This window comes from Equus asinus, chromosome 19, assembly GCF_041296235.1.
Source record: "Equus asinus isolate D_3611 breed Donkey chromosome 19, EquAss-T2T_v2, whole genome shotgun sequence".
In the NCBI taxonomy this organism is placed as follows: Eukaryota; Metazoa; Chordata; class Mammalia; order Perissodactyla; family Equidae; genus Equus; species Equus asinus.
Genome location: NC_091808.1, coordinates 19,783,411 through 19,810,274, shown reverse-complemented (window position 1 = coordinate 19,810,274; position 26,864 = coordinate 19,783,411). Strand labels below are relative to the sequence as shown.

The 26,864-nt window shown below is 50.9% G+C and overlaps 2 protein-coding genes and 1 long non-coding RNA gene across 7 annotated transcripts in view; 2 read left to right on the top strand and 1 right to left on the bottom strand.

Moving 5' to 3' along the window:
• Positions 1-2,751, top strand: part of CYP27A1 (cytochrome P450 family 27 subfamily A member 1) — a 44,099-nt gene extending 41,348 nt beyond the window's left edge. For both annotated transcript variants that reach the window (XM_014852559.3, XM_044751434.2), the window contains exons 4-10: positions 11-210; positions 343-540; positions 706-878; positions 1,483-1,649; positions 1,852-1,933; positions 2,013-2,225; positions 2,384-2,751. In XM_014852559.3, coding sequence (XP_014708045.1) covers positions 11-210; positions 343-540; positions 706-878; positions 1,483-1,649; positions 1,852-1,933; positions 2,013-2,225; positions 2,384-2,503 — 1,153 coding nt within the window. In that variant the 3' untranslated portion in view covers positions 2,504-2,751. The remainder of the gene's footprint in view (positions 1-10; positions 211-342; positions 541-705; positions 879-1,482; positions 1,650-1,851; positions 1,934-2,012; positions 2,226-2,383) is intronic.
• A 5,861-nt stretch (positions 2,752-8,612) lies between these two features.
• PRKAG3 (protein kinase AMP-activated non-catalytic subunit gamma 3) lies at positions 8,613-17,801 on the bottom strand. 4 transcript variants are annotated; one of them, XM_070489710.1, is made up of 14 exons: positions 17,214-17,801; positions 16,538-16,577; positions 15,920-16,075; positions 15,180-15,583; positions 13,661-13,742; positions 13,138-13,196; positions 12,970-13,015; positions 12,731-12,785; positions 12,428-12,554; positions 12,121-12,286; positions 10,763-10,800; positions 10,435-10,581; positions 9,867-10,098; positions 8,613-9,297 (listed from the first exon to the last, which is right to left on the bottom strand). In XM_070489710.1, the coding sequence occupies exons 3-13, from the start codon at positions 16,071-16,073 to the stop codon at positions 9,982-9,984; spliced, it is 1,395 nt and encodes a 464-aa protein (XP_070345811.1). In that variant the 5' UTR covers positions 16,074-16,075; positions 16,538-16,577; positions 17,214-17,801; the 3' UTR covers positions 8,613-9,297; positions 9,867-9,981. The 4 variants fall into 4 exon arrangements, with proteins under 4 accessions (XP_070345811.1, XP_070345809.1, XP_070345810.1 ...); XM_070489708.1 differs by having other exon boundaries at positions 12,121-12,289; positions 16,984-17,789; XM_070489709.1 differs by having other exon boundaries at positions 12,121-12,289; positions 17,214-17,789.
• LOC123278458 (uncharacterized) lies at positions 16,324-26,489 on the top strand. The gene is made up of 4 exons (XR_006515841.2): positions 16,324-16,443; positions 18,804-18,892; positions 25,379-25,594; positions 25,838-26,489. It is a non-coding gene; the product is annotated as an uncharacterized lncRNA (long non-coding RNA).
• Positions 26,490-26,864: the final 375 nt, after the last annotated feature.

The window sequence follows — 26,864 nt, the reverse complement described above, 5'->3', positions numbered from 1 at the left end:
TTCTCCGCAGGGAAGGAGAGTCCTGGTACCGGCTGCGCCAGGCTCTGAACCAGCGGCTACTGAAGCCAACTGAGGCTGCGCTCTACACGGATGCTCTGAACGAGGTGATCGATGACTTCATGGTTCGACTGAGCCAGTTGCGGGCGGAGAGTGCCTCTGGGGACCAGGTGCCTGACATCGCTCACCATTTCTACCACTTTGCCTTGGAAGGTACCCTTGCTGGGAGAGGGGCCGGGGTGGGTGGGCATGGCTCAGGGGTAGGTGTTGCTCCCCCTCCTCAAAACCCCCTGGATTCTGTGTGCCATGGCACCGCCTCCTGTGATGGCCTCTGTGCACCGCCAGCTATTTCCTACATCCTGTTTGAGAAACGTATTGGCTGCTTGGAGCGCTCCATCCCCCAGGACACCAGGACCTTCATCAGATCTATCGATCTCATGTTCAAGAACTCAGTCTATAGCACCATCCTCCCCAAGTGGACCCGTTCTGTGCTCCCTTTCTGGAAGCGATACCTGGATGGCTGGAACACCATCTTCTCTTTTGGTGAGGAGTCCAGGGAAGGAAGTTGGGGGGGGGGGGCGGTCCCAGGGTCCTGCATTAGCAGCCTTTCCTAGGACCTTCTCATGCTCCCAGCTGTTGGAGTTGCTCTCTGTCCTCGGAGATCATGACTTTTGCCTTATCCTCTCCTGTTCTCCGTGGTCCCTGTAGGGAAGAAGCTGATTGATCAGAAACTTGAGGAAATAGAGGCCCAGCTGCAGACAGGGGGCCCAGATGGGGTCCAGATATCTGGCTACCTGCATTTCCTGCTGACCAGCGGACAGCTCAGTCCTCATGAGGCCATGGGCAGCCTGCCTGAGCTGCTCCTGGCTGGAGTAGACACGGTGGGTGAGGGGGGCCGGCGAGGAGACCAGGGACTCCCAGCTCCCATCCTGAACCAATTCCCCATTATCCCCCACCTGAGCCTGATCTTCGTCCCTCCAGGTACCTACTTCTCTTTCCATAACGTGGGTGTAGAGCTAGAAGGAAAATGGGGTCATTCGGCCCGGTGGAGGTGGGCAGGGGATGGTCCTTTCTTAAGAGGGAACCCATCACCTCCTGGAGCCTCCCTGGAATGGCTGAGAAGTTTTACCTCACATCTAATATGACTTTCTCGTGCTGTGTTTAAGTGGAGAGTTGAAGAGCTTGCCCACAAGCATCTTCTTTGTAGGACCTCTTCCTAGCCCTATTGTCGTGTTGGGTTTCCCTCTCTGTTAGTCTCCTCTGTTGCTAGAGTGTGGTTCTCCATCATGTTGGTCCTCCCTCCCACTGTGGAGTCACGTTTAGCATGGGGGACCCCATGAACTCCTGTGTCTTATTCTGCCATACTCGTGGCAAATTAATTTTTCTCCCACATTTTGCACACGTCCACTCCCCCACCCTCCCGCTACCAACCTGACCTTTTTCCTAGAAATCCCTCCTCACTTCGTCTCTCACTCAACCTCCCAGACATCCAACACGCTGACGTGGGCCCTGTACCACCTTTCAAAGCACCCAGAGATCCAGGCGGCCTTGCACAAGGAGGTGATGGGCGTGGTGCCAGCTGGGCAGGTGCCTCAGCACAAGGACTTTGCTCACATGCCCCTGCTCAAAGCTGTACTTAAGGAGACCCTGCGGTAGGCTGCTGTTGCCGGGGGCACAGAGTCTGTGTGGGGGAGTACTCAGATACACGAGTGGGAAGTGGGCACTGGTGGGTTGGGGCTAGGGCCGGGATGAGATGGGAAGAGGGGCCTGGGGGACCAGAGAGGTGGGGTCGAACCGGAGGGCCTTCTGCACCTTCTTGGATCCAGGGCAAATTGCACTTTCTTTCCCCTGTAGCCTCTACCCTGTGGTCCCTGTGAATTCCCGGGTCATCACGGAAAAGGAAATTGAAGTTGGTGGCTTCTTCTTCCCCAAGAATGTGAGTGGGACTGGAGAGCTGGGGTCCCAGGGATGCCCCGCAGCCCTAAACTCATGTGCTGCCCATTCTTCCTCTGCAGACCCAGTTTGTGCTGTGCCACTATGTGGCATCCCGGGACCCTAGCATCTTCCCTGAGCCGGAGAGCTTCCGGCCTGAACGCTGGCTGAGGAAGAGCCAGACTGATACCCTCAGGGTCCAACACCCGTTTGGCTCTGTGCCCTTCGGCTATGGGGTCCGAGCTTGCCTGGGCCGCAGGATCGCAGAGCTGGAGATGCAGCTGCTGCTGACAAGGGTGAGTGGGGAAAGGTGGGAGGGGTGTGTGGGCCAGAGAGGGCTGAAGGAGGCCATGAGGAGGAGTGAAGGGAGGCACAGGGTGGGAGCGTGCAGAGGAGGGCAGTGGATGGGGATCAACAGACTCTAACCACTCCGTCTCTGCGTTTTACCTCCCAGCTGATCCAACAGTATGAGGTGGCCCTGGCCCCTGAGACGGGGGAGGTGAAGAGCATGGCCCGCGTCGTCCTGGTTCCCAGTAAGAAGGTGGGCCTGCGTTTCCTGCAGAGACAGTGCTGAGCTGGCCCCCTCCTCTCCCTCCCTGGCACAGAAATTCCTGGCTACTGCTGTGTCTCAGATGAGGAGAGAGAGAAAGGGGCTGCCAGATGCCAAAGGCTGGAGCGACTCAGTGTCCTTCCCACAGAACACTGAGCTTCTGCAACTTTTATCATGTTGAGTGTCTCCTTCTTAGATAAAAGGCCATCCCCTTGTCACATTGCTATGCTTGAGGAAAATATAGAATAAAGGGGCTTTTATTGATGACTGGAGACCTTTGTCATTCTTTTTGATGACCCAGCATCTGAACCCCTTTCTGTGTTTGGAGAACACCCTCTCCCCACTCAGGAGTCTTGGTGAGATGCAGAGCTGCCTCACTCCATGGAAGCCGAGAACACCGCATGCCTTCCCAGACCTTGCAAAGAGGCCTTAGCTGCACTTGACGTTGGCGGAGGCCCTGCAGGAGCAAGAGCTGCAGAGCGAGTTCCTTGTCACTGAGAGTGGCACCTGCTCTTGAACAGAAAGTGCTTAGCTTTAGGCAGTAGAGTACTGTAAAAATTGTTGGAGGAGTTCTAGGCTAGGCCTGCAGCCGTGACTCCTAGCACACCCCAGGGTGCTGAGCAGCCTGGGAAGCACTGCGTTGGCCAAGAGGATGAGAGTTGGAAAGCTTTCACTACAGCTGTTGGCCCTAGTCCTATTCCCTGTCTCCCAGGGTCTGTGCTGGCAAAAAAAAACAAAAACAAAAAAAGATGTCCTCTCACTCTGCTCCCTGCTCTTGATGGCAGAAAGAGCTGGAACAGCAGAAGTGTGGCCCCCTTCCAAATGTCTCTCACCTACAGCCACGAAGGGGAACCCACGTCCCACCTGGAACTCTAGCTGCAAGGGAGTCTGGGGATTGTAGTTTTTAGCTTTCCAGCCTTTTCAGCACAGGAAGCTGACTAGAGGGAAAGGGGCGGGCGTTGAGGTCCAGCGTACCGGCGCACGAGCCTGCAAAGTCAGTGAACCCCAGCGTCAGAGTCCCAGCCCCAGCTGTAAATTTCTTTAGAAAACTAAAGTCAAATTTCTGATGTCTGTCAGGATTTGAGTTTGAGCCCATTAAAAAAGTCACGTCATTGCCCTGATTAAAATCTCTCAGTGGCTCCTCTCTGCCCTGAGGCACAGTCCAAAGTCCTTACCGTGGCTTAGAAGACCCCTTGTGGAAGCTTCCAGGTGGGCGAACACATGGCGGGGCTGGGGAGAGTGGGGCGCCTGGAGAGGGCCCCGAAGCTCTGCACCCTTTCCCCATGCTTTGCCCTACGCATCTCTTCCATCTGGCTGTTCCTGAGTTGGGATCTCAGAGCTATTTTGCAATCGAAATCTACATATTTGAGCCCTTTCCAAGGGCCTGAATGCGTTCAAAACAAACAAAAACAAACTAGAAACCCCAAAACAGAACAACAACAAAAGACTCTCTGTGTTCTGGCACCCTACCCTCCACACCCCCCATCCTCCCACCAGGACACCCTTCCACAGCTGAGCCCAAAGTCCTTGTATTTCCCCGAGCATATTGCGCTCTTTCCGGCCTCAATACTTTGTACTTAATGTCCCGTCTCCTTGGAACACCGTCTTCACCAACTGTTATGTCATCCCAGAGAACTTGCTCTTCCTTAGGACTCAGCTCAAATGTCACTGCCTCTGCAAAGCCTTCCCTGACCTCTCTGGGTGAGTGTGAGCACTTCCTCTTGTGCTCTCCTCCATTCCCCCTCCAGAACAAGCACCCCAGCCCGTTTGTTCACCCTGCTGTAGACCCGACTGTCTCCCCCGCCAGCTGTGAGACCCCTGCAGGGCACAAATCAAGCTCCTTTCCGTTTGGATCCCAGTGTCTAACTCTGTGTCAGCACCTAGGAGGCGATTAACAAATGTTTGTTGAATGAGAAGAGACTGGAATCGGAGGAAGGGACAGGAAGGAGAGGGGAGGATGTGGAGCTGTCCATGTTGAGAAGAGAAACGTAGAAAGAATTGAGAGGAATTCCTGATGGTGAGGGCACGGCTCTCGACCCCACCCATGCAGGGGCTCACCTGTGAGAGCTGCTTATAAAAGCAGAAGCTGGGGGCTGGGCTTGGAGGTGCCAGGAGCTCTGTCACAAAGTCAACCAGAGGGGACTTCTGCCTTTCCCGGTATGCCCCCCCCTTCAGACCAGCAGGGGTGAGCTGCCCAAGCCACGTGAGCCCCTCAGGGCTGGCGCTTGGGTAGGGGAGTGTGTGTGATGTGGCTTGGGATTGGGGCTTTGTAGTAACTGTCCAGGAGCGTCAGCGTTTGTGTCTGCTGCTCAGTCAGTGAATCGACAGGCTAATCTCACATCAGAATCTATGAAGATCTTGTATATTCATAGGATAGAATATTATTCATCTGTGAAAAAAGAATGAAGTACTGATTCATGCTACATCTTGGATGAACCTTGAAAATGTTATGTCAATAAAGGAAACCAGATACAAAAGACCATGTCTTGGTGGACTCCACTGACGTGAGATGTCCAGAACAGGCAGATCCGTAAAGACGGAATGTAGATTAGTGGTTGCCAGGAGCTAGGGAGAAAGGGAGAGGTTGTTAATGGAGATGGAATTTCTTTTGGGTGATGAACATGTTCTGGAATTACATAGTGGTGACAGTTGCACAGTTTTGTGAATACACTAAACACCATTGAATTATATGCTTGGAAAGAGTGAGTTTAATGGTATGTGAATTATATCTCAATTGAAGGAAAATCTATGAAGATCAGTTTGATCAGATTATTGTAGAAATAGCTGCCAAGATAAGCCATACTTCCAGAGACACCACAGGAAATTCGGAGGCACTGCCTTGCCGTGCATTTATAGGGCCTAAAATCCAGCCTCCAACCAGAAACCAGAAATGCAGAGCCGGAACGAGCTAAGCAGATAGGTGAAGCAATGGTGTCCTTGTGAGGATTAATTCAAGAGCAGGCTATATTCCTTCACATTTTGATGAGGTGGAGGCCGCTCTTCAGAGGCTCCCTCTGAAAGCTCTTTGCCATCAGGGACAAGAGATAAGAGCCGCAGTGCCATTAACACCACTGTGAAACCTGGCTCGCTGAGTCCGCTGCTGGCAAGCCACAGACACCACTCTGGGAAGAAGAGGCTCAGAGACTCCCACCCCAACAGAGAAAAACAAAATACAGCGTGGCCAAAGAGATGTCTCTTTATACTTGAAGTTCTTATTTTTTTTTAATTTGTGAAAGATTTTTATTGAGATATAATATACCTACAGAAAAATGGATATACTGTAAGTGTACATGAAGTTCTTTTGCTTATCTTGGAGTCGAAATTGACCTCTGTCAGTTTTTATTCTATCGCAATGCCTGGAGAAGACTCATTTCATGTAAGTGGAAAAATTCCTTTCTTTGACGGTGATTCCTTGAGACACATGGACTAGCTACAGGATGGATGTGGTGGAATAGCATGGACTCTCTCCCTTGCAACTTTCTCTCTGGAGGGTAGAAGGCCGCGGCCCTGGTTTGAAGGCTGGCACAGAGACCATCAGTGGCCAGTGATAGGGCACACTTCCAGGAACTCTGGGCTGTTCCCATAAGTCACAGTGAACAGACGTCACAGTGCGGCTCCCTGATAACTCACCCTGACCCGATTCTGTAAGGAAAGAAGAACAGGATTTAAAGGAGCCATTAATTCACCACAGCAGATACACCTTTGACTGAAAAGAATGTGCACATCTCATTACTGCTATTCCAGCTAGCTTGAATTTGGCCAAATGTCCTAATTTGGCCTACCATATTTTTGGGTAAAACTTTAAGAAAACAGCTTGTCTTAAACAATGATGCAGCACTACCGGGAATAAAAACAGAGTGTTTGTTGTTTTCTGGCGGTCTGCATGCCCATGTTCTATAGAAGTTTTAGCTCCGAGTGTATTTTGGCTTGATAATATTAGTTTATTTCCAGGTCATCACTTATGATTCCAGTTTTAACATGTGTATCAAATAAAAGCTTGGACAGTTGTAATCGTGGAAGGGGTATACGTGACATTGCACTGAATTCTTCTGTATTTAAGGATGTTTGGGAGAAGAGTAGTGAGAAGGCTAACGAATCGTGTGTCTTCTGTGTTCTGTGGTTCCTCTTAGCCAGTGCTTCTTGTAGATCTTAGTCATAATAAGTAGTAGATAAACCCAGTGATTTTACTAATTATGAGAATGAGGCATCCTTAGTTCTCAGCATGCTGTCAGGCTCATCACGCACTATTAATCGTAAAGTCTCTAGTTTCTACAGAAAATAAATGCAGTTGCCCAGGTCCCACGCCCAATCAGGACATTAGCATCCCTAGGGATGGGGCCCCGGAATCTGCATTTTCTGAAGACCTCGGGTGGTCCTGTTGCACATCCACGGTTGAGAACTACTGAGAGGGTTGGGAGAGGAGGGACGGGTTGAGCTAAGGAGTCTGTGGGAGTCCAGCCCCAAGGCCGCAGAGCCTTGGAGGGGCCTCGGAGGGGCCTCAGAGGTGGGGGAAGAGTTGGGGACAAGGAGGCAATGATGCTGGGAAGCTTGGGCAGCCCCAAGTTCACGGGTGTGAGCAGAGGGGACAGCAGGGAGGTTTCACACAAGGGTGCACCTTTGCTCTGAGCTAGTTGCAGTTCCCATGGCAGCTCTCTGCCTCTCCTCTTGCAGCCGTGAAGCTGGAGGGCTGGGTCAGGCGCTGAGGGCTGGCTGTGAGGCAGCGGGTGAGGAGGGCCCCAGGGCGGATCTGCTAGGTCCTTAGATGGCAGGCCCAGAGAGTAGAGACCTATCTGCTCTCAGGGGGAACAGGAGGCGGAAGAGTGCCTTCCTCAGGCTGTCCTTTCCTCCTCAAGCCTGTGCTCGGCCCTCCGAATGTCTGTTCATGCAGCGCCTCAAAACAGTGACGGTGCTGCTCTTTCCCTAGAGCCAGACATGGCTGGAGGCAGCCTGCCCCTGGCTCCCCAAGGACTCTGTCCCTGGAGACAGGCCCAGAGAGCACTCCATCCCATCCTCCCACATGAGCCCAAGACAGAGGACCTTCCCAGGTGGGGCCAGAGCAGAGCCAGCACAGACCAGCGAGTTACGGCAATAGGGAAACAAGCTGACTGTCCAGGAGAAAACGCCTTTGTTTGCTGCCTGACCCATCGAGCTCCAATGTCTCCCCTCTGTGACTCTGTGAGGGCAATGGGGTGGGATTGTGTTTTAGAAATATAACCTACCCCTCCCCACTGGACAGCTAGACCTACAGTGGCCACGGCCCCAGGTGAGGGATGAGACAGCAGAAGCCCAGTCTTGCCTTTGGGATTTCAAACACCTGACCCTCAAGGTGGGTGGCAAGAACTCAGGACACATACAGTGGATTTGGAAGAATATATGATGGCTTAGAGAAAAAGGGCCCCTCTTTCCCGACTGGGTAAAGATTCCAGAGGCTGGTGGGGTTGGGGGAGCTAAGACAGTGTAGACATTTCTGGGGTCCCTGAGAAGGGAGCTGTGTCTGAAGGGAGGCGGGAATATGACAAAAACCCTAGAAAGGTTTGGAGATGGTAAGGGCCCCATGTTTCCTGGGTAGAGGCTGGGAAAACCCTGAGGTGCAGAATAGGACAGGCCACTTGCTATCCATCTCAGCAGACGGGACAGTCCCACAGAGCTTCCTGGAGCCCAGAGGGGTACAGGGCCAGGAGCTAGAATGTCCTCACGCCCCAGGGGCAGCCAGGCCCAAAGAGGCTTCGTGAGGGAGGGAGCTCCTAGCGGAGGTCACGCCCACCAATGACCAAGTGACAATCACATGGGAGCAGGGATGTTTTAGCAGGTGCTGGCAAGGACAGATGACGCTGACTGAGGAACAAAGCCTTACAGTACTTCAAGCCTGCCCCCCTCACCGAACTTAACCCAAGGAAAAGTGGGAGGGGAACCCCAAACTGACAGATTAATCTCTGCCACCTGGTGAAATAAGGTTCATATTCAGCATTGGAAAACTAAAGTTATGTTTCTTATAGATTAGAGTCTGTGAACTGAGTTGTACCTATGATGTAAGTGACTAATTCATATTTTCTTTATGGTCTTGTTATAAATAAAAGATGAAAAAAATTTTGGTGGAACGATACTCTATGAGGAAATGAAAGGCACTGCAGCGTTTGTCAACGAGAGCTTTTCCTTCGTGTCTTTGAATTCAGAAAGCACAGGGATCTTGCCACAAGCTTAGGTCAAACGACTGTACTGTTTTCTGAGTGAAACTTGTAAAAATCTAAGTTCGTGGGTTGTTCTTTTTGTTTTCTCCATCGTACATCCTCAGTGATCAGAATCCAGACCATGCCTGGGGACTGAGAACACTGTTTGCCGGCGAGAGCTAAGGATGAGAATGGAGGGGGACGCTCACTCCAACAGGCAGCTCCAGAAATAACTGCTGTTCCGTGGTGACCCCCAGCAGCCTTGAAATGACAGTGCTGGGAGAGTAGGAGGGCAGTGGCGAAGTTGTGGGGGACCACTAGGGTTGTTTCCATGGGGGAAGAATAGCTGGGACTGCCAGGAGCTGGGCGCATGAGCAGCAGGTAGTCGAGAAGCCAAGGAACCCGGAGTCCCTGACTAACCCACTGGCTGAGGGCTCACTGCCCCACTCGGCCAGTCAGGACCCAGGTTTCGGGAAAGCGATGTGGGTGGGCGTGGAGCAGTCGGCCCTGGGGTAATGCCAGTGCCTCTGGCTCAGGGACCTCCAGGCTGACAGCTGCTCTTAATTTCATCATCCCATGGTGCACTGGGCCTTCCCGAGGGCTTCTGGGAGCACGGGCAGGGCAAGGGCAGTTAGGGAGGGCTGGAGAAGCCTGTGCGGAGGAGAGAAGGGAAGACGTGACTCAGTGGGGAGGGGAGCTACCATTCCAGTAGGAGAACCTCAGTCTTGCCATCCATTGCCACATAGGTGGAATCTGTGCCCCCACCCTTCTGCAAACCCCGGGCAAACTTGCTACCAGAGAAGAGTCTGGGATCATGTCAAATTTACCCAGATGAGGACTTAGATGGAAATTGCCTCCTTTCAGCCTTAGTTCTTACTGAGCATGGAAATTCCATTCGACAAAGCTTTATTAAGTTGTTTCCTTCCAGGGGAATTCCAAGCAGGCAAGAGGCAGGTCAATCTCCCCAGAGCACCTAAGTCACGTCGCTGCCCTGGCCTTCATTCCAGCCCCTGTCCACCCCTCTCATGAGAGCCTCCAGGACCTCAGCTGAGAATGGGACAAAGCGGTGGCCCCACAGGGAGTCCTGACACTTGTTTCCATGGGGCTGCTCAGCTATGAGCTGGGCCACTCCTGTCCTCAGGGTGTCCCAATCTGAGACCTGGGAGCCCAGAAAAATCGAGGGGCTGATGCTGAGGCCAGTAGCCCAGGGCAGAGCCTACCTGAACCAGAGCCGAACCAGCAGATGGGGGTGGGGGGACAGGAAGGCCGGGTGCCTGGCTCCCTGCGTTGGCTTCTGGATGTGGTAGGTGGCTGGGAGTGAGGACTCCGACTTCCTCAGGCACCGAGAGCATCGATGCCAGCAGGGCTGAGCACCAGTGCCTGAAGGATGTCAGAGAGGGACACCACGCCCAGGAGGTGCTGGGTCTCGTCCACCAGCACCAGCCGGTGTACCTGTGGGGTCACAGAGGGTCAGTGATGGGGCAGAGCCATGCGGCTATGGCAGCCAACGAGCCAAGAATCAGAGGCAACAATTCGACATAACTGGGGGAGCAAGGAAGCATCTCCTAGAAACCAGTTAGGGGTGTCTTGAGACTGCTCTGGGGTGATCAGCTGGTGTGGCCCTTGGCATGAGGGCTCCACGGTCAGGACAAGTTGCAGACCACTGTGGACACCAAGAGCTTGGCCATCAAGTGGGAGGGCGGGGCAGGTGCCCCGTGTCCAGGGACAGCTGCGGTGGCTCAGGGCTGGGCCATCCGTGCTGGGAGCTGTAAGAAGGGCACAGAGTACCTGCTCTCGGGCAATCCGGTCGATGACCTCCCCCAGGCTCTCGTGGGGCTGGCAGGAAAGGACTCCCTCCAGACACACCGTCCTCTGCCTCAGTGCTTCTCCCACGCTCACGTCCAGGTGGTTGTAGGTTTGCTGGGCAGCCAGGTGCTGGGGCAGGGAGGGAAGTGCCGCCCTTAGTCACCCCCTCGGCCAGGCTCCAGCCCCACAGACACCTCTCCCTGTACACTTGCAAGGTCCCCCTGGTCCACAGAAATACTCCCCATCGATCCTCACACCCACAGCCTCCCTGTGGCACCCCCAGATCCTCGTGTTCCCCACAGACACTTACGATCACATCAAAGCGAGAGTAGAGGCCCACGACCTGTCCTGTGGGGAGGGTGGGGAGGCGAGAGAAGGGCAGGGAAGGGTTCAGATCAGAAGCAGGATGTCGTGCAAGGACCCGGGGCAGGCTTTTGGAATGAGCTCTTCCACCTCCACCACCACCCCCCACCCCCGCCCTGTCTGCTGGCTTTATAATGAGGCCTCAGGCTGCCACCACCAGGACCCACGGATCAAAGTTAGCAACACAGCGAGAGAGACAGCGTGACATCATGCCTCCTGATGTGACACGGTGAGTACGCCACGTCACCCATGAAATACCCTAGCCTCAGATGTATAGCCTGCGTCTGATCCAGCCTTGAGGTCTAATTTCTGGTTTCCAGGAAACAGGAAGAGAGGAACAAGGTAAAGCCACCTGTGACAAATCTGGAGGTGAGACAGCCCGTAGGACACCCAACCCCAGCTTCCATCTCCTCAATGTCGGGAAAATTAAGCAAGGGGTGAAATTGTTGAGATTAAAAGAGGCTTAAGAGAAGCTTATAAAAAACATGACCCTTCGTTAGATCCTGGTTTGAACAAATGAACTGTGAAAAAACATATTCTTGGGAGAAAGTGGGGAAATGAGAATAAGGATTAGATATCGATAACATTAATAAATTATTTATAGTTTTGTCAGGTGGTATGGGAAATACACTTATTTTAAGAGATGCAGACCGAAGTGTAAGGGGTGAAATGACACGATATCTGTAATTTACTTTAAACTACTTCAGCAAAAAAAACCCCAAAAACTGGTTATAGTAATATATTAACAGTAGTTAATCCAGGCAATGGAAATGTGGGGTTCATTACATATTTTATATATATGTATATTATACATTTTCCTACCATTTTCATCCATTTGAAGTTTTTTATAATAAAAAATAGATTACAAAACTTCTTGGTATCTAGCTTCGTGGTGGCGATTTTAACTCTGGAATAGTTTACAACCATAGTTCAGCCAAAGAAATTATCTTATAGGCCCTCTCGCCCTGTTTCACAGCAAGAAATTGAAGTCTAGCTGGGTCCCATGGCCCATTTTAGGGTGAATTAAAATTAGAATCCTCATCTGCTGTTTCCTCTCGCCATGGTCGTTTTATTGCACACAGTCCTTTTAAATAACCCTGTGAAGTCAGAGGATGCGTGTTGTTAAGATCCCCATTTCACAAATGAGGAAACTGAGGCACAGAGAGGCTATGTAGCTGGTCCAAGGCTCCAAGCAGGCAGAGACTTCTAGCCCTGAGTCTACCCCGGGCCCCAAGCTGATGCCACATAGACCCCTGCTCCCCACCGCCCCACCCCAGCCAGAGCCCCCGTCCTGGGTGCGAGTACCCTCTTCATTGACCACAGGCAGCGCAGAGACGCGCCGGTCCACAAAGATGTCCAGTGCGGTCAGGAGGGGCGCTGTTTCCAGCACCACGGCCAAGTCTCGGAATGTGCCGATGCCCAAATCCTGGATGGTGCGGGAAAGGAAGGAGGGCCGGGGCAGCAGGGTGCCCTGCTTGGGTGGGGGACAGGCGGCATCAGTGGGGGAGCAGCCCCCAGAGGGGTCCCAGCTGCTCCCTCCCCAACCCCCAACCCCTAGGTCCGAAACTTCTTGGCCCCTCAGGTTGCCCTCCGAGGCTGCGCCCAGGCTCACAAAGATGTGCAGGAACTTGAGCAGCCGCTTGTGTGTGAGGATGTGGAGGACGGCGCCCGAGACCGGGTCCAGGACTGGCAGGCGGTGGATCCGGTTCTTGATGAGGGTGTAGACGGCTTCGAACAGGCTATGGAGGTGGGAGCAATGAGACTGGGGCAGCCTGGGGAAAGATGCCCTCCATCCCAGCCCCCTAGGAAGGAGAACAGGATGCCAAGGCTGCCTGGTCTCCAAGGATGAGGTGGTGAGCTCGGAACTGAAGGGCTGGGGAAGGGACTGTGCCGGTGGGCGGCTGGGGGTGTCTACCTGTCACTGGGAGAGATGGAGACCAGAGGCTTGAAGCAGCCTTGAAGATAGATCTCTGCAGGAAAAGCTGAGTCAGCCCAAGGGAGCTGGCCACCGCGCCTCACCTGGCAGCCCCCAGACTGTCCCACCTCCCTCAGGCCCCCTGGGCTCCCTCTCACCCTTCCCCTGCTTCCTCTAGGCTTTCCCCATGCTCACCCACACACCCTCCATCCCTTTCCAGGTCCCCTCTGCCTGCTCACCCCTCCAGGTCTCAATCTTATGTTCTTCAATCTCATAGATCTGGACCTAGAAGCATCGACAGGACTCCAGAAATCAGATGTGGGCCCCTCTGGCAACAGGCTCCATGAACCCCGCCCCCCCGTCCCAGCTGAGATGGGTGCCCCCAGGACTCCCAGCCCTCTCCTCACCAGGGGGGACCTGTAATAGCGATGCAGCACCAGGATGAAGTCCGTGATGGTCAGCATCCCTGCGGGGTTGGGAGGGGGAGGGACAGGGCGTCAGCCTGAGGGCCAGACCCTGCCAGTGTCCTAGCTCTGAGCCAAGAGTGGGAACTGTGGAAAGAGGAGAGAAGGGCTGCCCTCCCATGCGTGAGAAATGGGGTTCTCCTTTGCACACTTCCTCTGTAATTTCTCTCCTTCCCCACCTTTCCCATCCTCCTAATTTCTTCCTCTCCCTTTCCTCTTTTTCTACCTAGCACCTACGACATGGGACCACGGGGTAGTACAGCTGGTCACAGCTCTTCCACAGATGGGGTTTCCCAGCTGGCCACCACCAGATGGGAATCGAACATTCCCCCACTCTGGCCCCTGAATTGGCTCAGCCTGAGGGTCTGCTCAAGCCTGCGGGGCATCAGAGCTTGGCCCCAGAACCGTCTCACAGGGTCCCTCCTTTCCCTTCCCCCCCACCTCCACCTCCCCAGCCCTTCCTCACCCACAAAGCTCTGCTTCTTGCTGTCCCACAGAGGTGCCGCCCGGACGCCGTTGGCCACCAGGGCAAAGAAGGCCTTCTTGATCTGAGGGCCAGGGAGAACAGCGGAGGGTGAGTCCGTCACTGCCCCTCAGTGGTACCCTGTCCCAACCAGCGTCCTTCCATGGGGACTTCCTGGAGTCCTCGACATGAGCGTGCCTACCTTTCTCATCTCATGGCACCCCCTAGACATGATCCTTGTCATGGACATTTGCTACAGGAATGAGGCTGCTGGGGGCCTGAGGCACTGAGCTGACCCCCTCCAGCAGGCACACCAGGGTGTGGGAAACTAACTCAGTATTCCCACTCGGAAGTCATGTGTATACAATACAGACACAACACCATAGTTCTTGCTAATCTAAGTACTAGAGGTACAATTATTCACATTTTTGTTGTTGTTAATGCCATGGAGTCGATTCCGTCTCCTAGCGACCTTGTGTCTGGCAGAGTGGAACCCTGCCTGGTCTTTTTGCGTCACCCTCTCACCTGGCGCTCTATCAGACAGTGTTCTGCTGTATTCACGGGGTTTTCACGGCCAAGTTTTTTCAGAAGTGGGTGGGCAGGTTCTTCTTCCCTGTCTGTCTTAGTCTGGAAGCTCCACTGAAACCTGTCCACCATGGGTAGCCCTGATGATATTTGAAATCCTGGTGGCATAGCTTTCAGCATCATGGCAATATGCAGCCGTCACAAGGTGACAGCCAACAGGTGGGTGGTATGGTTCCCTGACCAGAAATGAACCCGGGCCAGAGCAATGAGAGCGCCGAATCTTAACCACTAGACCACCAGGGCTGGCAATTATTTACGTAATATTTACAAAATCTTTTTCCCTTACATTGACTCATTTTAGCCTCATCCTAAGCAATACTATCTATCCATGCTGGTTGTATTTTTCTAATACATATTAAAATATGTATTAGAGCTCCAAAAAGAAATCATTTGTTCATATGCCACTACCGTCAAATCGTGCGCTGTGGACGATACATAGGCCATGCTTTGGGAAACACTGCTCTGCCATACATGATAAGAACGGAATCAGACATTTCATAGCTCAGCCTAATGGAAGAGCAGGGACCAGAGGTCATCCTGTTTTTCTCTTACCCAGAGTCCCAAGCTCCTTGGCCTAAGTCACCCTGCAACATCTTCCATGTATTCAGGGCTTCACAAAGTGCTCCCACTTATCCTGGGTTGTCCCAGGAGTCTTCTGAAACTTGTAGGGCAAAGCAGGCATTCCTATCCCCATTTTTGAGATGAGAGAAGTAAAGTAACCCACCCAAGATGCTACACACACTAAGTGGCAGAGCTGCGGTGACAATGACAGGGTGCTCACAGAGAATAGAAGCCCTCCCCACACTGGTATCCATGACGCTAAGGAGGAGTCCTGGAAGGGTCTTGCAGGGAGCCTGGCCTGGCAGGGCGTCCTGGAGGGTGTGAGTGGTGGCTGCAGGGCTGTGAGGATGGAGATGGGGTGGAGCGGCGGCCTCACCTCCAGTGTGGTGTCGAAGATGACCAGCTTGGAGCTGGTTGCCATGGCATCGTAGCAGGTGTGCTCCTGCATGAAGTGCATGTAGACTTGGGCCCCTGGCTTCTGCAGCTCGTCGTCCCAGCCCAGCCTGGGTAAGAGGGCCCGCGGGGATGGGTACCGGGCAGGCGTCTCTTCCACCAGGCCGAGCTCACACCCCCAGCCTGCTGTGGCTGAGAACTCTATGCCCAGGTCCAGATCATCTGTGCTGGAGCCAGTGGATGAGGATGCACAGTCACTGGGGAGGATGTCCCTTTCTGGTGGTGGAGTGTTTACCCCGGCCAAGGGAGCAGCTTGGGCCAAGGGTGTGGCCTCGGGGAATGTGGCCTCCAGCCCGGTGGATTCAGCAGCCGGCCTGGATTGGGGACCTGTTCGGGAGGAGAGGACAGTAACTCCATCTTCCAAATAACTCTCTCATCTACTGTCTTGGTTCGTCTTCACAGCAGCCTTGGTAACCTGGATGCTGCGGCCTCCATTTTGCAGCTGAGTCTCAGAGAGTCACACAAGATAGTGGCTCTGTCCCATCTGTCTGAGTTGGCCATGCTGGGTCCCTGGCTCTGCAAGGCAGTTGACCTTTCCCACATGGGGAGACTGAACCTCAAGTCCACAGGATGCAGGTTGGGTCCGAATCTGTATGGAGGGACCCTGTCCCCAAGCTCCTGCTGCCCCTGCTCCCATCTCCCCAGAACTGGCCTTGGTCTTACCTTCCTCCGGGCCTGACAGCTCCTCTGCCTCCACAGCCTTTTGCTTTGTCCAACTCAAGGCCTCGGGCCCCTGTGTTCCATGGCTTCTTTCTGAACTGGCGGTCACGGCTGGTGATGGCCATGAAATGCTATCTCCTTGCTCTAAGAAGCTCATCTCTGGAAGGGGGAATGGGGCCTGTTTGGTTAATAGGGAGTGACACAACAAAATCAATTAAAGTGTTATTAATAATAATAATTAATATTTGCAAGCTTCCAAAGGTTTTTTCTCCAACATAATTCTCATTCAAACCTCATAGTGATCTTACAAGGGAGGCATTATTATCATCCCTATTTTGTTATCGAGGGACCTGAGGTCAGAGAGATTAAGAAATTTGCCACAAATTACACAGCTAGTAGGTGATAAAGCCAGGACTAGGGTCCAAGTCTTCACACTCTAGAGCTCCCCTCTCTTCTCCTGAGAGAGGAAGGAGGAGGAGAGGAGGAAGAAGAAACAAAGAAGGAAAGGAGAGGAAGACAAAAGGCAGGTTCGTGGAGTAGGGGAGATTGGGGGCCCAGAGAGGGGGGACAAAGGAAGTGGGAGAGGAGCTGGGCCTATGAGGAGGAGGCAGCCCCGCTTACCTTGATGCTCGGGTCCCCCCAGGTCGCTCCAGGATGGGGTCTGTGGGGAGACGAATGTCTGAAGGGGTGAGGAAAACACCTTCCACTCCCAAACCACAGGTCCTTCTCTCCCCACCGTGCAAACACACACACACACACATGCATATATACACACACCCCCATAAACACACCCACACCCATACGCACACCCCACAAACACACATAAACATACACAGCCATACACAAACACTTACACACACTCAGAAACACAGATTCAACCATTAACAGACACACGCAGAACTGCAGACACTCATTTAAAGAATATACACACATAGGCACTCACATGTTCACATACGCAGAGAAAATCCAGACCAAACTCACACACACACGCATGCTTTCACACGGCCTGATGTGCTCTTGATCTGCTGGCCTCGGCTGCCCGGCTCCGGCCCCCTGGGACCCCGTACCCTGCATAGTGCGTGCTCCAGCTCGGGCTCCATGCAGCTAACCGGATCCACAGAGAGCAAGTGTGCGATACTGTGGCTGGGCAGCACTATTCTTGGCCCTGCCCCTGGCACCCTGCCCTTCCCGGATCGGTTTCTCTCTGATTGAGTGTCAGACAGCGGGAGGGAGGGTCCAGCCACTCAGCTGCTCCAGACCAGCAGTGGGGGGCAGGGTGGGGTGGGAAGGGGCGCACCTGGCATCTCCATGCCTGGTCCCAGGCTGCCTGCTGGGTCTCTTGGGACAAGTGAGAAGGACCCTGCTGTGGGGGAGGCGGCTTGGAGCTTCGCGAGGGCCCTGGGGTGGGAGCAGGAGCCTCTCAGGGTCCTGGGTTCCTTCTCCGAGGGCTTCTCATCTCCGTCAGGTGCCACAGGAGCCAAAGCGGAGGCAGACCGAGCTTCGGAGTTCACTTTCTTCCCTACCAACTTCAGTTGTGGGTGGCGCTGGAGTTAGAAAGGGCGAGTTGCAGCCAGCTAGGAGAGTGAGGAGACGGGGCGTGTGGGTGGTCCTGGGACAGTGGCCAGTGTGTGTCCAGATGTCCCCATTTCAGTCCCAGAAGCATGTCCCTCTCTCTGGTGGAGGAGTTGGGGTGGGATGGTCCAGGCAGGTGGGCAACTGTGAGGGTCACCTTGAAGGTGTGCGGTGGGCTCGAGGCTCGGGGCCTGCACTTGTCCACAAAGATCCACCCGTTTCCACCTGTGGTTTGGAGGCAGGTCCAGGTGTGCAGGAGCCGCAGTTTCCCCACCCCGCGGTGCGTGCCGTCCCAATATCTGCTGGTGCCAACAGGATCCCAGGCCGGCTCCGGAGGCTGCCCACCCCCCTTCCCTGGCATTCTTGGGGCCTGAGTCAGTGTCCAAATCAGGAATGCTGCTGACCCAGCTGCTCCAGCTCCCCTCTCTCTGCCCCTCCCTTCCACTCCTCCTTCCAGCCTCTTCCATCTCAGGCTCTGGCCCTGGAGTGGACACTCAGTAATGAATTACTGGATTTCTCACTGAATTTATTGAACATATTTTCCATCATCCTCAGAGCCCTTGTCCTGTCTCTGGGGAGGGTGGGAAGGAATTCAGCTTTGCCCTGTGTATCTTGGCTAGTGCGTGGGTGAATGCAGCCCTCCTTCCACAGCATCCCTGTGGCCTGTTCCTGCCTGGTCCCAGATGATGGGCCTTCTAAGGCACAGCTCATGGGACAGTTCAAAGGTGGAAAGATCAAGTGAACCATCCCGGAGACAGGCAATGCCTCAGGCCTGGAAAGCCCCCACCGCCAGACACAGAACAGACTCAGCTCACACATGGCCTTTCCTGAGACGCTCAGTTCTCCCCTCCCCGCCCAGACATGTTCCACCTGCAGGGCCAGCAGCGGGGGCTCCTCTTTCAGAAAGCCTTCCCTGATTGTGTCACCCTCACTGCATGGATCTCACGTTCCGTGCACACGTCTCAGTGTACCCCGGGCTGGCATTTACATAACTATTCACGTTCGAACATGTTTTATCTCTAAGTAAACAGTGGGCACGTTGCTGACCGAAATATGTTGGCCGGATGAGATGGAAAGCCTGTTTAGGGGTCAGTTGGGCCTGATTAAATTCAGGCTCTGAAGTTTGCTTGCCATATGACCTTGGAAAGTGTTGATTGTTTCCTCTGAGCCTGTTTCCAAGAACGTAAAACGAGGATAAAAACATCCTGTGTCAGAGTTTGCCAGTTGCCTCCCGGTATCTATTTTTCTCTCCTTCCTTGAATTGCTTGGAATAGCTGCCTATAATAAAGACTTACATTCCCAATCTTCCTTACAGCTAAATATGGCCCCGTGACTAAATTTGGCTGATGCCACGTGAGGGAGAGTGATGTGAAGAACTTCCACATCAGGCCTTAAAAGAAAGAGGTGTGAGTTCCCCCCTTTCTTTTCCCTTTCTGCTGGCTGGAATGCGAATGTGATGGCAGGAGGTAGAGCAGCTATCTTGTATCTTGTATCTTGTAGCTATCTTGTATCTTGTATCTTGTATCTTGAAGGATGCTTGTTAAGAGTTTCAGAGTCACCCTACCAGGTTTAGACTGTCTACAGAGTGCTGTATGAGAGAGAAATAAACTTTCTTGCTTAAGTCATTCTTAAATTGGGTTTTGTTACAGCAACCAAACAGGCATCCTAACTAACGCAGAATTTGGCTCTGGAAGTGGCTCTGCTTTAAAGGCTTAAACAAGTGGTATTGGTTCAGAGACTGAACAGCAGGTAGCAAAGAAAAATATTGTATGCTGGTAAGCTGGTGGCCAATGTTATGTCATAGCAAAACATAAGGCGCATCTGTCATCTATGGTGTCTTGCTAACAGAGCCTGTACCTCACAGAAAAGGAAGCACTCAGACAGTTGGCGTGACGGCTGCTGCTTCCCGCTACTAGCCAAGTCCTGCAAGCGAATGCGCTCAGGCTGGTGGTAAGACGTGGTTTGCAAGAGGCGGCCTTAGCAAGGGCTGTTCCTGTGGTCCCACACCTTTCTCAAGCACATCTGTTTAGAGACAGTGGGAGCCAAACCAGCGGGCAGAATAGGGGCAGTCCCTTCAAAGCCAAGATTAATTTTTCAGGTGGCTTGAAGAGAACCACCGGCAGTTGGAGGGAGAATAGAAAGGTCACTAAGTCCAGAGTATTCAAGCGTGAAGATTGCGTTTCTACGACACCATTGGCTGTGGTTGCTCAAACATGGGAACAATCAGGAGCCTTCTAAGATTTCGAGGATGTTGTACTGGCAAAGAAACCACAAACCTGGTCCACAAAGCCTGGTTTGGCCCCCGCAGTTACCCCCAGCACCCCAGATCTGCACCAGCAGGAAGAAGGTGGTGAAAGTTGTAAGGTCTGCTAGGACGGATGTGGTCTCTGGTGCAGCCCCAGAGGATCGTGGGTAAGGAATAACTTCCCAGGAGGCCACGACAGAGGTCACATAGGAGAGTAGGAAGGAGAGGTCCCCCCAGAGAGCAGAACCAGGGGTGGCCAGATGTGCAGCCCAAGAACTTACTCCACTGCCGGCAAGAGGCTTTGCAATTCCTGCTCAACTGGGCTTAGTAATTGCTGAGATCCAGTGACTGCCGGGGGATTGCCATGGATTGTAACCAAGTTTATTTATCCTGTTCCTCCTCCACTGGTGTCTATGGGGAGTGGGAGGGCCAGACTACCTGCCTTTTGGCTTATCGGTCTCCAGAGCATGAGGAGCCCACCCACACCTGGTCCCTCAGAGATCCAGGGCTCTGAGCTGTGCTGTGTCTGGGTGGAACCCTGACTTGTTCCCCTTTGACGGATGCTAAATGCGTTCCCTGTGAGGGGTGGCCAGATGGTGGGCTCTGGCAGAGCATGTCTGTTCTCTCCTTCTTCCTCTACTGGTAAATCTCCCCATATTTTAGCTAAGGGCAAGATTATATTTCCCAGCTTCCTTTGCAGATTGTATGGCCATGTGACTAAGCTTGGCCAATGGGATCTGAACAGCAACATTATATGCAAACTTCAAGGGTGCCCTTACAAGGAAGGGGCAAATCTTCCCCTTCCTACTGACTGGAATTATGATATGATGGCAGGAGCTGGAGCAGCCACTTGAACCTAAGGGTGGGAGATGCAAGTTGAAAATGATAGAAGCTCCCCGACTCGCATGCTGGCCTGCCTACCTCTGGACTGTTATGTTAGAAATAGAAATAAACTTCTAGCTTGCTCAAGTCACTGACAAATCAAACCTTTGCTACAGTAGCCAAACCTCTTGCTAACTAATGTATTTACTTTGCAGCATGGGAGTAGGGTTCGAAATTACATATGTATATGATGATATATTGCTTAATATCTACCAGACACTCCAAAACACGGTGTGTGCAGTATCCCACATGATCCCTCACCACTCTAGCTGTCAATACTTTCATTAGTATAATTTTACAGATGAAAAAATTGAGGCCCAAAGAGATTTAGTAACTCGATCAAAATCTCAAAGCTGGTGAGATGGAGCCGAGAGTCAAACCCAGTGCTTCTGGACTCCAGTGCCACACTCTTAACCACTGAGCTTAACGTCAATAAAGGACAGGCCTGGCATGTGCAATATGCTCAGTAAGTGGTTCCTATAATTGTTACCTTGCCACCTGCTTCCAGGCCCCCTACACCTCCAGCTGCAAGGCCCTGACTCTTCAATAGCCAGCCCATGGTGGCTTCAAGGGTGGGACGGAGGGCAGACACAGGGCTGCTCTCAACACTAAGGCCATTGTGACATTCTAGTCGTAAAAAGGAGCTCTCTGTCCTGCCCTTGCCCTTGGCCTCTCAGAGCTCCGCACCTGCTCTTGCAGCCAGCCCGGCCCTACTCATCCTCTTTGGCAGGGCGAATCAGCAGAAAGTACTGGCTTTGGTTGGGAAATAGATACTCCTTGGGTGTTTGATTTTAGTCTCTGGTTAGGGTATCATATTTCTTGAAACCCTACTTCTTGGCTCGCTCTCAAAACTGGGTTGTAATAAGGACACTGCACCCTGACCCCAGGGTGAATTTGGCTGTCGTCTCTGGTTAGCCAGTTTGTCTCGGACATGGGGTCAGGATCCTGTTTAAGTGTTATTTTTATATCAGAGGGAGAAAAACAGCTTACGGAGGCTGAGGGGGTAGCCTGGAGGAGACCCATGACTGATAAGTCACAAACGGTGTCCCCTATACCAGAGTGGTTGGAGGCTGTGAGAGCAGCCCTCATGTCGGTTACGCAGACATCCAGCTCCCATCGTGTCTGTGTGTGGCTGAAGCTGAGCGGCATCTCTGCCTGTGTCCCGAGGACCTGGACAGAACCAGCACCTTGTTAATGTGAGGTAGTCTGTCCCGAGGCCCCATCACCGAGCCTCGTTCTGTGAGCTGTTGGAGATTAAAGTGGACACACGGTGTTTTGTGTACTCAGTATCCATTTTACACCTCTTTTGGAGAACCCTCAAATTTTCTTTCAGAGAACCACAATTCCTCTAATCTCAGAGTACATGATTTTCAGAGAAGCTTAACTGTGGCTTCCAGGAACTATACCTCTGAGTCAGACTTAGTCACTCAGGACATCAAATTCCTCTGGCCATGGTGAGGACAGCATTAACTGGATGAGTCCAATAGGGGTGAATCTCGAATTTTTGCTGGAGCTCATGGAAACTCTTTCCCACTGAATTTGGAGCTGTGAGGATGTATGTGGAAATTCTGCTACCATGCAGAGTGGAGCTGCCTAAGAATGAAGAGAAAACAGAGGGCAAAAGAACTTTAATATGATGAGAAAGACCAGGTCCTCCTGATAGTCAATGAGCCCCTGGCTCAAACCGTACCTGAAGACTTGCCACTGGGTTTTTCAGTTACATTAACCAATAGAATCTTTTTTTGTTTGTTTGTTTAATGCAGTTTGAATTGAGTCTTCTGTCACCTGCAGCTGAAAGAGTTCTGATAAGAGAGTTGACAAAGAGACAAGACTTAGACACCTTTAAACGCTTCTGGGTGTGAAATGCAGTCACTACACTTTCCCAAGAAAAAGTGCACATTTGAAAAAGCAATTAGAGTAAATCAACAGGGCAAAATGCTACTTGGAGAAAATACAGTAAAAGAAGAATTGGAATGGGATGAGATTAATGAAGGCAAGCTTCCTGTAGAAAGTGAGTTTGGATAGAGAAATAATAATCATGACAACAGCAACTATTTACTATTTACCCTAACTATGTGCTGGGCACCAGGTTAAGTAGTTCCCACATGCAGTGGGATAATACTCTGAAATAATAACCAGATTAAGGGGTACTTCCTTGTACCCTAAAGCCTTGTTCTCACTCAAGCTTGGAATTTCCTTGTTTGTGGCCTCAGGGAAGAAATGATACAGTGCAAAGAAGAGCATCTTCTGGCTTTTGAGTTTCAAAAGTGAGATATTCTGGGAGGAAAGAGACTACCTTTGGCTTAAACAAAAGCTTTGGGAGTTTTGGCAGGCTAGATTATTCGGAAAACATATTCCAGTAAAAACAACTAAAAATGCTGGATAAAGTATAAAGAGCATCTTCTTAAAAGCACTGAAAAGGGGCCAGCCTGGTGGCACAGAGGTTAAGTACACACGTTCTGCTTCGGTGGCCTGGGGTTCACTGGTTCGGATCCCGGTTGCAGACATGGCATGCTGTAGTAGGCGTCCCACATATAAAGTGGAGGAAGATGGGCAAAGATGTTAGCTCAGGGCCAGTCTTCCTCAGCAAAAAGAGGAGGATTGGCAGATGTTAGCTCAGGGCTAATCTTCCTCAGGGAAAAAAAACAAACACTGAAAAGACAAGACAGTAAATACTAGGTCCAACTGAAAGGAAAATGGGCACACAGTGAAGTTAGTGAGAAAAGAAGTGGCTTTGATCTAGGGCATCTTCCAATTCTAGCAAGAGCCGTGTGGGGTGATGGGGGCCTAGGACCCACACAGGTTGGGAATATGACATTGGGAGTATGATAGGAGATCCCATCTACAGAAAGCTGGGATCTCACAGGACCACAGCCTCAGAGTAGGTGTAATCCAGAAGCAAACGAGCTCTTACACAGATTTACAGTGAAGGTTTTCCAACCCGCATGGTTCAGAGAGTGTCAACCTTGAACTTGGCTGAAAGTGGTCCCAAATCAGTAATGACCCCATGTGCCTGGCAGAAGCAAACACAGACATTCTCTGGAGAAAATCACCTCTTCCAAAGCCATAAATTATCTCAACAGCATCCAGCACATAGAAAATAATTAGATATACAAGGAAACTAGAAATGGTAAGAGTCAGCAGAAAAGATGGGTAGCAGGAATAAACCTGTAAAAACTCCAGAAACTAGAATTATTAGACACTTGATATATAACAAATGCTTATTGTGTTCATAAAATAAGAGAAAAGTTTGAAAAAGAATGGAGCGACCAAGAAACTATAAAAAGTAGCATAAAATATTTTTTTAAAAAGCAAATAGAACTTCTAGAAATGAAAAATACACAGGTGAAAGTTAAAACTTAATAAATGAATTCAACAACAGATTATATGCAGCTGAAGAGAAAGCTGAATGTTAGCTAAGAAGTTACCCAGAGTGTAACACAGAAAGTTAAAAAACATGTAAAGTACATATGAAAGAGTAAGAGACTTAGAGGTTAGAGCACAAAACTCTAAAACATATTTAAATAGAGTCTCAGAAGGAGAGTAGAGAGACAAGGGGCCAGAAACACCATTTGAAGAGATTGGTGATATTTTCTGGAGTCGATCAATAATAACATTCCCTAAATTCAAGAAGCCTATGAATCCCCAAGAGGATAAACAAAAGAAGCCCACAACAGAGAAACATCGTGCTGAGAAGCAGAGAAAGCCAAAGACAGAGAGAAAATTTGAAAGCAACCGGGAAAAAAAAGAGATTACTTTCAAAGAAATGACCATTTAATAGCTGACTTGTCAATGGAAAATGGAAACCCAGAAGACAGGAGACCATCTTCAGTGTACCGAGAGAAAGTGACTTCCAACTTATAATGTTATAGGCAAAGAAAATTTACAAAGAAGATAAAAAATGTATTTTATGACAAATGAAAACAGACAGTTCATCACCTCAGTAAAGGAAATTTCTAGAGAATACGCTTCAGAAAGAAGGAAAGTGATCTGACGTAGTATATCTGAGACCTGAGAAGGTATAGGCAACAAGGAGAGTGGCAAAAATGTAGACCAGTCTAAATGAATCATAGTTGCAAAACAAACACATGAATTGTAATGTCCTGTGGGGTTAGAATTAAAATACTGCCAAGCATAATATATAAACCAGGGGTGGTAAAAAATGGAGAATTTAAAGTATTTGAAAATCCTTGTATTATCTGGGAAGAGGAAAAGGTTTTGATTAACTTTAGATGTTGACATATTAATCATGCATGCTGTAATGTCTGGAAAAAGTACTAAAAGAATAGAAACAGAATTAGTCATAAAAGAAGGAAGAAATGAGAGAAAAAGAAACAACAGAATAGGTGGGAAAAACAGAAAAGCACAAAAGATTTAGGAGAATAAATATGAATTAGAATGAGACTTCTCCAGCCCTAAGACCCCAAGAGGACATAAAGCTCTCTTGGTTTGGCAGGAAGAGAAGGAACAGTTGGGAAGCAAGAGTGAGCAGATGTGGGTCCCTGAGGAAGGAGAGCCCTGCCCTCTCCCACTGGCTGGTTTGTAGGATCTGAGAGCAGAGGCGGTCTGTGCCTCACTTGCTGGATAGAATCCAGAGTAGAAAGGGTTATATGGTGTATGTGGGGAGATAGGTCCTTAGATCACCTTACAGAGTTTCCCCAGGTCCAGCAAGGTAAGGGAGCAGCAGAATGATCCTGGCACCCAAGAGCAATGCAGGAGGAGACCAAGTCTTTGAAAATCATATGATGTTTCCTTTGACCCAGTATAGCACCCATGCAGCAAGAATGTTTATTGTGTGCCACAAAGTGGGACAGAAGAGAGAGAGAGAGCCGACGGGAATGAAGAACAGCACAAGAACAACCCGTATGGTGCATCAACTGAGGATCACAGGGTTTGATGGTTGCCTGGGTGGAAGTCAGTATGGACGGATGATGACTGAGGAACAAATACCCGCTCTCACACCCCAAACCCAGCCTTATGTAAGTACCCAGGAACTTAGACACAACCCTAGCGAGGGGCCCCTGAATTAACCGAGTTTAAATTTCTCAGAGGACAGGCTGTACGGCCAGGATAATTTCAGGCACCAGTAATAGAAATCAGTTCAAACTGGTTTAAACAAGATGGTGATTGATTGATTCACTTGACAGGACATCCCAGGGCAGGCTGGGCTTCCAGTTGATTTAGTCCAGTGGCTCTGATATATTTTCCCTTGATTCTCCTAGCTGTGATCTCCTCGGGTGCCAGCTCCAAGTACAAAGACAGCAGCAGCAGTTCTGGACCCCTTGTTGATGCCCAACATCCAGGAGAAAAGGGACCATCTTTCCCTGTACTTTCTTCTAAGAAAAAGAAACATCTTCCAGAGCATTTGGCGAATTTCTCCCACACTGAGCCACATGCTCGTTCCAAACCAATCCCAATCACTGGAAGAATACAGGTTTGACTCAGACTAATCAGGGCTCATCTTTGACTGAGGTCAACTCTCCCAATTGCCTGGCTACTACAAAATGAGGAATAGAACGGACATTGCAGAACAACCACAATTACAGTCCTCCCCTTTACTGCCCAATATTCACACACACCCTCTGTGCTATGTTACAATCGCCGAAAAGCCAGTGCCTAATAAGATGCACACATGCCCTCTTAAGAAAGTACCACCCAAACTTCACCCAATCATGTATCCATTGGCAAACCCAGGATCTCTGGGAGGCGTGCAATCCATCAAGTCAATTACGTGCACCTGGATTGAAAAGAAATCAGGCAGGAAATGAGGTGGTTGTTTCTTGTTCATGTATGAGCCTGGAACACTGAGTCTCAGTGCTCTTGTGTATTAAATGAGAATAGTAATGTCTGCTATGCAGGTTGTGATGCTGATTGAAAATAAAATAAAAAACGACAAAAATAAACCAATATGAGCTGTGCATATTCAAACCTCACCTGCTGATCATAGTAAATGCATTGCATTTGCAGCTGATATGCCGAGATCCTGGAGCTCAAAGTGATACCCCTTTGATTAGCACAAAGACCTGCTATTTTCCCATGGGGTAACCTCCTCCCCCTAGTTCCTCCTAGGAGTGTGAGCATGTTCCACACATAGTTAGATCTGTCATGCTGGCTGCAGTCCCAGTGTTCTCCTGCCCTGTGCATCTACTTCTTCAGATCAGCATATTAGCTATTTCAAAAGGGGCACCCACAGTTGAGCTGCTGGCCCTTACTGATACCTTTATTCTCTTCTATCACAGCCATCTCCCT

Bases quoted from the DNA above. Each gene is read 5' to 3' on its own strand.
- PRKAG3 (XM_070489708.1), bottom strand. From the start codon at position 17,016: ATGGAGCCCGAGCTGGAGCACGCACTATGCAGG. The intron at 16,578-16,983 runs GTACGGGGTCCC...GTCTCCCCACAG, and splicing joins TGGAGCACGCACTATGCAGG to ACCCCATCCTGGAGCGACCT. The intron at 10,099-10,434 runs GTACTCTGTGCC...GTGACCCCACAG, and splicing joins ACCGGATTGCCCGAGAGCAG to GTACACCGGCTGGTGCTGGT.